At 37.0% G+C, this 12,665-nt stretch overlaps 1 protein-coding gene across 3 annotated transcripts in view; it reads left to right on the top strand.

The window, feature by feature from the left end:
* Nucleotides 1–12,665, top strand: part of TAF4B (TATA-box binding protein associated factor 4b) — a 125,989-nt gene that overhangs the window by 63,555 nt on the left and 49,769 nt on the right. For all 3 annotated transcript variants that reach the window (XM_032603620.1, XM_032603618.1, XM_032603619.1), the window contains exon 13: nt 4,317–4,373. In XM_032603620.1, the coding sequence (XP_032459511.1) occupies nt 4,317–4,373 (57 nt within the window). The remainder of the gene's footprint in view (nt 1–4,316; nt 4,374–12,665) is intronic.

Genomic DNA, 12,665 nt, shown 5'->3' with positions numbered 1-12,665 from the left:
CAGGAATGTGTGTCTATTCAGTTGTCATCAGATTCCTTCAGTCAGATCTTCTCACTCTTTTTCTTTCATGTCTTTGACAAGTTTCAGGAGTACAAGAGTACAAGCCTTACCTTCTGTAGGGTGACTGTCAACCTGGGTTCATCTTATGTTTCCTTACAACTTGACTTGGGTCATGCATTCTTGGTGGGAATGCATAGAAATGATGCTTCATTCTTCTCAGCTGATTCTATCAAAAGGCAACCTTGATCAGTTCTCTCCATTTTAAAGTTTCCCTTTCCCCCTTTGTAATCAATTAGTTTTCTGTAGGAAGGTATTATAGCATTATACTAATATCCCATACCTCATCAAACTCCACAGAGCAACTTTAGCATCCATAGATGATACCTGTGAATCGGATACCTCTGTGATGGCTGCCAAATGGTGATTCTTTATTCTCATCATCTCGTCTATGTTTATTAGTACTCTACTTTGTGGAAGAGCTTTCCTCTCTCTCATTCATTCATTCATACATTCATGCATTCATTTATACCAACATGTGCTCGTGGATTTCTGTTTGATGCAACAGGTTGTAACCCATTACTATCATTATTTATTTTGTTGCTCAAATTGCTCCTGAGTGGGAGACCCTTCCAGCTGGCACTTCTGTCCTTTAATCATGTTTCCATCATTCACTGAGCATGTCCTTACTTTCAGGCACAAGATACTCCAGGCCCAGCTTTTACTAATCCTTTCCCAGCCCTGGAATCAGTCAGTTCATCAAGGAACCATATACTTTTTAGTTGAGGATGATATCCAGAAATCAAGATTAGAGCCTACAGTGTGCTCATTGCTAAGAGAGTATCATTACATGTAGACCCTGTCAAATGGACAGATCTAGGAAACATGTATGGTATGTGATATGTACACATATCTATATAAACACACAAACATAGATCTATAACTATTTTACTGTGTGTGTACATTATAAAACTATAAATTTATATGAATATCTCTGATATCTTAGGGTTCTTCCTAGCTTTAACCTTTCCATGTTTATAAGTACTTACTCTGAAGTCAGAAACCTGACTCTCATTATCCTCGATATATTTGCTTATGTTCTCAATTTAGTTATTTGATCAATGTAACTAATCTCCCAAGCAACCATGCTGACTGACTCTTCTGTCTGCTACCACTGTTACCCCTGCCCTCATTTCATTGCCCATGTAATTGGCCGCCATGCCCACTGGCCCATGCCTTGGTGGGTCTTCCCCAGCCCTTCATCACCCTGCATTCTTGACCTCTGTTCTATACCTTCATGTGCCAAGGCGCCCCACAACCTTGTCACTGTGCAGCTTCTCACTGTCGCACGGTCTCAGTCCCCATTCTGACCCCTCTTGCACTGGGAAAGAAGATGCTCTTTCTCGAGCCCTTGAGTATTATAAGCAAGCACACAGCCAATGTAACGAGGTGGTTTATTGGTATTTTATTCCCAATTACTCTGCTGTAAACAAGGTTATAAACCTTTAAATACTTGTTTAGTTATTATCCGGTGTAGTATATTATAGTTGCTCTCACTTTCTCATAGTTTTACCTTCTACTCTTACAGATTTTCTAACTCAGTAAATGACATCATTATTCACCCAGATGTTCAAGCCAAAAAAACCTAGGAGTCATCTTTAAGTCCTTTTCCTCTTTTCTCTCCCTACATCCAGTTCACTTTCCTATTCAGTTCCCAAAATGTATCCACCACCTTCTCTTCATCACTGTTGTCATCACTCTGATCTGAGTCATGTTTCCCTTGGACCTTTATAATGTCTTCTAACTAATGTCCTTTTCCTTCTACAATCCATTTTTCATACTGTTGTCAGGATAGTGTTTTCGTAACAAATCATGTGTGTCTCTGTTGCTTAAAATCCTTCAGTGACTTCCTCTTGCCTTAAAATAAAATCCAAACTTACTACCAAATTTTTAAACACACCCCACCTCTCTCTCTGAACTTTCCTCATGTCCCTCCCTTCTTCACTCATTCTGCTCCAGTCACAGAGCAGACTTGCTTTGTGCTCCAAGTTTGTATCCTAGGCTACTAATGAAGCATCTAAAACTGAACACTGAGTTCCCTTTCCCCAAATCTGCTCTGGTCTTTACCTTCTTGGGAAGTTGGAATTTTCTATCCTTCCAGTTACTTAGGCCACAATCCTAGGCATCATTCTTGATTCCTCTCTTTACTTCACACCCTATATCCAATCCATCAATAAATCTGGTTGGCTCTACCCCCAACATGTATTTCAATCTAGTTATTTATCATCATATTCTATGACGCTGGTTCAAGTTGCCCTCATCTTTTTCTCAGTCTTGTATTTACAGCAGTTGTTTTAGAACAGCTTCCTAATTGCTGTGTGCCTGTGCCTCCAGTCTTGGATCCATACAGTGCGTCATCTATACGGCAGCCAGAGTGACCTTTCAAAAGTGTCCTGCCAGTGGCATCTCACACCTGTGCTCCAAACCCTCCAGTGGCTTTTTGTTACAACTAGAATCAAAGCCCAACTCCTCATCATGACCTACAAGGCGGCACATTGTCTCCAGCCTTATCTCTCAACTTTTCTTTATGCTCCAACCACACCAGCCTTCTTTCTTTCCTCAAGTATGCCAACCATATTCCCATTTTTTGGCTTCTGCAGTGACTGCACCTTCTGCTTAAGAGTGTTCTTCCCCCAGATCTTTATATGACTGCCTCCTTCTTGTCATTCAGATCTCTACTCAGTTGTCACTCCTCAGAGATGTCTTCCATCCCGTTCTGGCTACAGAAGTACGCCCCTCTTTCTATCACGTTACCCTATTTTATTTTATTTATAGTACTTATCACTATCAGTCATTGTTTTTTATTTTTCCCCATTGTAAATGTTTTACATTTCACAACTGTGTTTAATTTCTATAAAATTATTTTATTTTTCTCTTCTTAAAATGTAAGTTACTCGAAGGCAGAGACTTTGTCTTGTTACCTCATTTCTATATCTCCAAGGCCTAGAACAATGGCACACAGAGTAGAATATATACTATGGATAGTCAATAAATATTGGTTGACTGACAAAGACTTGATACCCAAATGTGCCCATTTTATACTGTGGCAAAAATTATATACACACACATATACGTACACACATACATATACACCCATATTTTTATGTGAATACACATATACTCATTCTCTCCTAACATAAGTAGAATGACAAGGGAGTTTTCTTAGTTTGGGCTAGAGTGAAATTGTTTTATTAGATTGGAGACAAAATTAAGAAAAAATGTATTAGCTTTCGGTAGAATCTTATGTAGGTATTTAATTAAGGTGTTTAAAATTAGAAGGCACTCAGATATAAACAGTTTCTTCCTTGTGTTTTCCTTTAACAGAAGTACTGATAAATCAGTGAAAACGTTATCAGTTAAACTAAGTAAATAGGAAAATACTTTTTGCTTTTATTTTGTTAGCTATCTTTAGTTAGCTGCTATTGAATGTTGTGGAATATTCAGGTTTATAAGGAGTTAGGTGACTATTAGACTAAGAAGAAGAATACACCTATCTGCAGCATATTTTTCAGTGGACAAATGTCTGTAGTGTCAGAAATATTGTTCTTTCCTTACCTTTGGTTCCATCATAGCATTACATGTAGAATGTAGCTCTTTTCTTATAGCAGTCCTGTAAGATTATTCATTTTTTGAATGTTAAACTGAATCAGTATGGAAAGTGACATTCAATAAACATTTATTGAACATTTTCTTGGGCACAGCATTCTGTTAAGTGCTATAGAGGACCCAAGGATGGTAAGATACTCTCATGAAAACATTGGGATGTATTTCTTAATTTTAAAAAATTACACTTTTGAAGAGAGAGAAATTTGGTTCAAAGTTCATCACGTTCTTGTTTTCAATAGTCCTTGAAATACCATATTTTTTACCAAAATGGCTTCACCTAAGGATTAGCCAATGTTGATTGTTTTCATTCATTCGAGCCAACAGTTATCCTTTTCTTTTCCTTCATCTCTACCATCCATTTTTCAGTTTTTAGTGTTCCAACAAGACCAACGTCATGCCTCAACTGGACCTGACTGACATTGTTAGCATCATTTTCTCTATAAGCTTCCTCCAGGCTAGAACTGCAGCAGCCAGCCCAGATGATGAGAGGGAGGGGGAGGTGGGAGGGAGAGCACAAGACTGGATTGAGGCATTTTCCCCTGGAGCTAAGGTTTTCAATCACAAGAGAAAATTGTCATTTATTAAATATTTAACGGCAACTATGGTGTTTAGATGCTAGTAATTTCTATTAAAATTTTCTTTTCCTTTGATAGAGTCGTTCCAATAAAGAAGATCCAGAACAGCTGAGATTAAAGCAGAAAGCCAAAGAGGTAGGACTTTCAAGTTACCATGCTTGTCTTTGTGTTTGAGGGAAGGTTGGCAGCTCTCTCCTGGCAATTAGGTCAGGGTTTATTTTGCTGTTGCATACCATTTGCCGAAGCCTTGGGGAAGGACAGGAACTGCTGAAGGCAAGGGCAGTACTTCAAATGAGGTCAATGAGTTATGTGCTCTCTTTTTAAAATTTATTTTCAAGGCTTAGGCCTGTCTAGAAATGGCTCTTTGTAAACTACAGCAGCACACTTGGAGGAATATAATGTGGGATTAAAAAAAAAGAAAGAAAAGAAACTTCTGAGATTTAGCATCTGGGACTGTACAATAGGCTACATTTTTCCAGGGTAATTGTTCGTTTTGTAAATCTGATACTGCTTATAATTCTTTGGCTGGGAGGTGGTACTGGGATTTAGTTTTAAATGGAAAACGCCTCTGGCTTTTAATTTTCTGGGCCCAGCAGTTTTCTGTTCTGGAATGGAGCCCTTGTTTCACACAGTTCATGTTTAGCTGCGGGGGTTTTAGTTTATAGCTTAGACTGGTTAAGCTTTTACTCCCAGAGGCCTCTGCATAGCAACTGTAGAAATCAACAAATAAGTTCATTTATGTCTGCAACCTCCTCTCAGTAGCTGACTTTTTACATTTCCCAATATCCATTTCCTGACTTTTCTAGCCCCAGAGAAAAAAGCTCCACTAATTGGAGCTTATTTTAATTGAGCCTTAATATTGGATCTCACTGGAGTTGCCCCCAGAGCTGCTGAGAACAGAAGGAAATGAAAGTACCTAAGGTTGAAGACATGGTGTATGTATGGGTGTGTGTGTGAAATTTTTCACTTGACCTACAGATTCTTTTCCCTGCTGAATAAATCATCAAGCCTGTTCACATTTCTGATTAAGGATCTGACAGCAGACGATAATAAAGACAATTGAGGTGTGAGACGTGTGATATGGAGCTGAAGAAATTGGTTTCTATAGTTACTTGACTGATTTCATGCAATTTTTAAGGATCTTTGTGCTAAATAAGAGTGATTTCCTGAGCAACCTTTTTCCTTAACTGTGCCTCTTGAACTATGAAATTTGTTGTTGCTTAACATTGCTGCGCTCGGCTTCTAGGTGCCAGCAGCAGCAGGTTATTTATGAATGTTTTAAAGGCCCTTATTGTTTGGATTAATGTAGGAGCTGAGGCAAAGCAAATGGAAATCTAGTAAGATTCTTACAATCAATGTGGTGTGTTTTCACTAAAATAGAAAAGGAAGAAAACATGAACTCTGGATGGAGGGGTTTCTGGATTGAGGTGAAGAGAACTGGGAAAGGAGAATATTAAAAAGGATTTGAAACCGAACCATTTTATTTCAACAACAAAAAATTTCTGTTACTCATTTCCAGAAAATTTGTCTAAAAATATTATCTAAAAAAGTTAACATGAGAACTGTACCTATAATCTTACAGCAAGCCTAGCTTGATGATAGATTGATTGGTTGCTTTGAATCATGAGTGTCCCTCTTTGTTTTCATTTAGGACTGATAGATGCTTATCTTACTTCTAATCCCACCCACTTTTTGGAAAATAAATATCAGAAAACTTACCGCTTTATCCTTAAAGGTCTTATCCTGTCTGTTTTTCTTTCATATACCTTCACAAACATCTGGATCATAGATTAATTTTTCCTTCAGGTTTGTATGGAATGCTTTTGTTTGTTTGTTTTTCTTTTAATTGTGTTTTTTATTCCCTGAAGGATGAATAGGTGGACAGCATTTTTTGAAGAAAATTCTAAGAGCAAATGTGAAAAGAAAAAAAAAAAAACCTCTCAATGAGAGCAGGTGTGCTGTAGCAAACCTGTTTTTTTTTCCCCACTGTTTTTGCACCTCCATTTATTTATTTTTCCTAGCAAGATTAAAAAAACTGTATATTTTCCTTCCAAAATATTTCAAAAGTTTTCTGGTTGCTTCCTATTCTAAATCATCTTTGATTTAAAAAAAAGTCAAATGCATTGGCCCAGTTCCAAGAACAGAGCCACTCTTTATTAGTTGCAAATGTTGGATGAAAGTAAAATATTGTCATTTTTGTCATCCCCATGCCCCCTAGAGTTCTTAATAACTTTAATATTCTAAGGGGCTCTAATTTAGAATCAAACACACCATATTTTGTTTGGTTGCAAAATCATTGACCCTATCTTTATATAGAGTTGAATTGTTGTCTTATATGGTAATTTGTAAGGTTATCATTTGGGATATACTAATTGTTGTCACACTGCTATAAACTATAAAGCTTTGGTTTGTGATTTTTTGGTATTTGGCTGTTTAGGAAATTTTCTTTGTCCGATTGTGAAAATTAGTACAGATTCCTTACTGTTGCTCAATATAAAACTGCTTTGCTTTCCTTTTTCCGGTAACTACCTACCTACCAAGCTGGGCATAGGAAACAGATTAATGACAGTATCTTACAAATATAGAACTCCAAAGAACTGTTTAGAGAAGTTGTAGGCTTTATTGATCCTGAGGAATGTTTCAGCAGTGATGTTTGTCATATAAATATTAAATCACAACTTGAATCCCCTTCATACGTAGTCTTATAGTCCATGGTTGCTTTCAACTGTTAAGAACTAGAGTTTTGGGGGGGTTTTGGGGGTTTTTTTTTTTGCAGTACGTGGGCCTCTCACTGTTGTGGCCTCTCCCTTTGCGGAGCACAGGCTCCGGACGCGCAGCCTCAGCGGCCATGGCTCATGGGCCCAGCCGCTCCGCGGCACGTGGGATGTTCCCGGACCCGGGCACGAACCCGTGTCCCCTGCATCGGCAGGCGGACTCTCAACCACTGCGCCACCAGGGAAGCCCAGGACTAGAGTTTTGATCTTGGTCATTTCTCCCATGGGTTTTCTTCTCTCTAATACAGATTTAGAGTCTATGCATTTCTTCTTTGCATTCTGGTGTAAAGCCAAACTGTTAAATTGAGCAGATTTTTATAAAGATGTCTAATTTCTTTTCATCCTTCCTATTGACTTCTTCCAATTTTGTCATTCTCACTTGGCACTTAAGAAAGTAGGCTGCCTTTGGGTTTGCCTCCAGCCTAGTCTGAATCCGTTGAAGCAGCTCCTGCTGCATACTATTCTTATTGATCTGACAGGTTATCCATCTATTTGAAAACATTGTTGTCTGGCTAAAATGTCTGTGGATATCAAACATTTTAGTTCCAACTTTGGGGCCATCTTTTTCCTGTTTTCTATCTTTGCCTTTAAAAAGTCATAAGTGTTCTCGCTCTCTGTATTGTAAGTTTATATTTTAAATATGGACACTTTTAAATTGTGATGGCTTTTTTCCCCTAGATACTTTTACTGAAATGTAAGTACTGACATTCTTCCATTTCACCATCAATGTGTGAAAGGTTTTAAATAGATTACTAATTGCCAAATTCTGACTTCAAACAAGCAGGCACGTTTTTGTTTAATACATCTGCAGACTTGTCTGAAATGTGTGCTGTGTGTCCTAGATTACCATCTAGCCTTCAATGTTTTCCTTTCTTATAACATCATCCAGAGTTCTGCAGAGCAAACCATCTGACCTTGGAGTTCAGACATCCTAATTCCTTAAACATTTGTTATATATATCATGACCCTTATTTCCTTTGAATATCTTCTTTCTCCTTTGGGAAATGTGAGTTTAGTACATCTGTGCAGAGTGAGACAAAGAATTCATTTACTTTCTTTTTAACAATTCCTAGCACCCCCACTTTCATTTTTTATCAGACATTAGAAGAAAGAAAAAGGAATGCATGACATGTACCTGCTGGCACATTAGTTTCACAGTGCATCCTGTAGAAACTGGGCAAAAATAAGTATTAAATAATTAAAATGCATAACAGATTAGAAAACTTGTACCCTGAAGGACTTTGGATTTTTGTTTATAGAAAATATAGGATATAAAAACTATAAGTAATACAATTCTCCATGAAGCATTATTGTACAATAAATAAAATACTGACTCATAAGGCTCATTACTGATTAGAAGATATATCATTTAGGTACAAGAAGGGCAAGGGATTTTTTTTAATGAAATTTTAAAAGATATGGAGTCAGTGAAATATGATAGTTAAGGCTAACTATTAAATTTATAGCAACTTGTATTTAAACTTTATACTAGTTCTGCATGAGCCAAAACTCGTGGAACACTGAACAGGGAAAATTGAAGTTTGTTATTAAAAGTGCAGTCAAATTAATGTAGTATGGAGAAGATGTTCTTAAAATGGCAAGTTATAAAGAGCTTGTATACATAGCAGAGAAACAGAAATGCAATGTTTTCAAAGCATTGATAGTCTAATAAGATAGTAGTTCTCAAACTTCGATATGCATAAGAATTATCTGGAGGGCTTGTTAAAACACAGGTTGCTGGGTACCACCCCAGGAATCTATTACACAGTAGGCCTGGGTGAAGTCTGAGAATTTGAATTTCCAACAAAATTTTCGGTGATTTTTCTATTGCTGTCACTGTTCTGGAGATCACACTTAGAATCTAGGAGGGGAAAGAAGGGGGCCTTTAAAATCTATCACTTTTGTTTTCCCATTGACTAAATGTTCATAGAAAGTTAAATAAAATACTGTGATTTGGGAATCTGAGAATTGGCATCTTGAACTGGCATAGTTCAGTTACCATCCAATTACCATTCACTAGGTTCTCTCTTTGGAAGCAGGAAAGCTACACTAGGTTTTTTAATGGATATTTTCTCAAGAGACCTTTATTGGTTGTATCTCTTGATAGGTGGACCTTACATAGAAAATATAACATTTTATTTAGAGCTTCTTCAGAAGGTTGTACTCATTCTTTAATTTTGATGTATAGGATCTGTGTGTCTTGAGATATGTATTATCCTTTTGATAGAAAAGGTGTGTATTATAGAGGAAATAGCATTGAAGTAGAAGTCAGGAGTCGTGGATGTTAGATTCAGCGTGCCATTATCTAGATTTCACTTTGGGAAAGTTACTTGACCTCTTTGAACTTACCTGTTTCCTTGTATTTAAAATGAATGTAACAATACAATCTCTGCTTGTATTACAGAGCTGTCATAATTTAGGGAAAGGTGAGGTATTACAGGGAAAACCAGTAGCTTAAAACCATTAGCTAAGATACATTTAAGAAAGATGCCATCAAGCTCTTAAATATAATAATCTTGAGATTGCCTATGGGTATGTCAGTTTCCAAAAACTAATATGTCAGTTTTTTTGGTTTCTTTTTTTCCTTCCAGAGGAATGAAAAGAAGTTTGGGAATAAAAAAAAGGATATAAGAGTAAGAACTAGAAAAAAAATTATATAATCTAATATGAATACAGCACATTATATTTCTTTTTAATAATACATAAATCAAGTATTATGTTTGCATGTAAGGGGAAAAGTGTTCAAGTGAGATTATGTGGAATATACTATTTTCCTGAAAGGTAGAGATGGATTAGAAGGGCTGACCAGCAGGTATACATTTCAGATTCCAAGTATATCAGGTGGCAACAAGGATTTACTGTATAACACAGGGAACAATATTCAATATCTTGTAATAACCTATGATGGAACATAATCTGAAAAAAATATATATATACATGTAACACTTTGCTATACACCTGAAACTAACACAGTATTTTATTTATTTTTTAAACATCTTTATTGGAGTATAATTGCTTTACAATGGTGTGTTAGTTTCTGCTGTATAACAAAGTGAATCAGCTATATGTATATATAATATCCCTGTATCTCCTCCCTCTTGCATCTCCCTCCCACCCTCCCTATCTCACCCCTCTAGGTAGTCACAAAGCACCAAGCTGATCTCCCTGTGCTATACGGCTGCTTCCCACTAGCTATCTCTTTTACATTTGGTAGTGTATATATGTCCATGTCACTCTCTCACTTCGTCCCAGCTTACCCTTCCCCCTCCCCTTGTCCTCAAGTCCATTTTCTATGTCTGCGTCTTTATTCCTGTCCTTCCCGTAGGTTCGTCAGAACCTTTTTTTTTTTTTAGATTCCATATATATGTGTTAGCATACAGTATTTGTTTTTCTCTTTCTGACTTACTTCACTCTGTATGACAGTCTCTTGGTCCATTCACCTCACTACAAATAACTCAGTTTCATTTCTTTTTACAGCTGAGTAATATTCCATTGTATATATGTGCCACATCTTCTTTGTCCATTCATCTGTCGATGGACACTTAGGTTGTTTCCATGTCCTGGCTATTATAAATAGAGCTGCAGTGAACACTGTAACACAGTATTTTAAATCAACTATACTTCAATTAAAATAATTATCAGTGGAGGAAAAAACTTCAAGCCAAGTATCTCAGGTGTTCTGGACAGTGTCCTGATATCATTAGCCTTAATGGTTGGGAGAAAAATTAATCAGACCCTGTGACTGTTTGATTTGGTAGAATGCCTGCTTAATAATTGTCTTTAAGGGGTTAAAAAGGATTCTGTGTTTGAATTGTGGTATCCTTGAATTTATGTAAGGTAGGGAGATGATTTTTTTGGGAACTTGTTCCAAAATTTTTTTCCTTTGGTTTAAGATTATGTTAACTGTAATTATGAAATCTAAGCAGGACATTCTTTTTTAAAAATATTTATTTATTTATTTTTGGCTGTGTTGGGTCTTCATTGCTGCGTGCAGGCTTTTTCTAGTTGCAGCGAGCAGGGGCTACTCTTTGTTGTGGTGCACATGCTTCTCATTGTGGTGGCTTCTCTTGTTGTGGAGCACGGGCTCTAGGCGCACGGGCTTCAGTAGTTGTGGCACGAGGGCTCTAGAGCACAGGCTCATTAACTTACCTCTCAATTCCTTCCTTTGCTTTATACCTTTATACTTTCTGAAAGTATGTAGCAAAATCAGACTGAAGGTGACACTACTTCATATTTTTGGATCATTTGTTATGAAGGACAGCTCTGCTGTCATCTTTTGTACTCTCTGTGCCTGCATTTTCCCCCTATATCTTGCCTTCCTTGAGCATGAAAAAGAAACTCATTTTTGGATTTCCCATTATGTCACTGTCATAATTATCTAGATAATTTAGCCCTTTTTGTTAAATATGTCCCTGTATTTATTGAGGGAGTTAGCTGTAGGACACTAGCTTATTCATTCTTCATGTAACTCCTCTGATTCTGCCTAATAAGCTTTTGGTTTCTGTTTTCATTAATTTTCATTTTTTCTATATCTTTTGTTTTTTTAAAATATTATGTCCTTAACATCAAGAAGTACCTCTACTGAGTTTTACCTCTGAGAGCTTGTGTGATTTTTTAAGGTAATCTGTTAATGTGGTTTGGCTCTTGATTAAAGTCAGTACTACCATAGTTATACTTTTAAGGAACAGAGACAAGTACTAAACACCAGAGATAAAATAATTTTCAACCGTGATTGCTCTGTTGCTCTCTAGGGCACTGACTTGAATTTTAGGGGACTTCTACTTGATATCAGAGAGACTATGATAAGGGAGATGAAGACTTCTGCCTTTTTCATTAGCCATTAAGGAAGGAATGAGGGTGCCCTTAAAAGAAAATCTGCCAAGCCTGTTAGGTCCTTTTGGACGAAGTTGAGAGAGTTTGCTGGTATAGGTGAGCAAGCAGGCTTAAGTTTTATGAAGTAAAAGCTAGTAGGAATATAATATAACAGAAGCCTCCTGTCAGAATTCTGATTAAACTAGCTTTTAATGGTTTCAGTTAAGATGGAGTAAAAACATTCCATACTTTTTCTGCCACTGAACACAGCTATAAACGTGGACAGAATGCATGGAGCAGCTATTCGAAGGCTTTGAAAAGTAAATAGTAGGCAAATTGGGGAAGAAGATGAGAATTCAAACTGACTTCTGAACCAGCAGTGAGGTTGCCATCTCACTTTTACCCCACTCCCCACCCCCATTTTTTCTTGCTGCTTGACCCTAAGCATGGATGTAGTCACAGAACTATGTGGCAAAGAGGAGTAACTAAAGCCCCAGCTTTCTGGCCAGAGGGCCAAAGGGAGGAGCTCAGGAAACCAACCCCATATTACTATGTTTAATTCTTATTACCACTCTTGAGCTACAGGTTTGTTATATGTGACTCTGATCTAATCAGCATACCAACGAACACTACAGACCAATATGCTTCATGAACATAGATGTAAACATCTTCACCAAAATATTAGCAAATCAAATCCAGTGCTATATAAAAATAATAATATATCTTGACCAAGTAGAGTTTACCCTTGGGATGCAAAGCTGGTTCAATATTCAAAAATTAGTCAGTAAAATCTAACATATTAATAGTCTAAGAAGGAAAAACCATGTGACTATATCAATTG

This window comes from Phocoena sinus, chromosome 14 (genome assembly GCF_008692025.1).
Source record: "Phocoena sinus isolate mPhoSin1 chromosome 14, mPhoSin1.pri, whole genome shotgun sequence".
Taxonomy (NCBI): Eukaryota; Metazoa; Chordata; class Mammalia; order Artiodactyla; family Phocoenidae; genus Phocoena; species Phocoena sinus.
The sequence above is the reverse complement of the archived record's forward strand: the minus strand, read 5'-3'. Positions and strand labels throughout refer to the sequence as shown.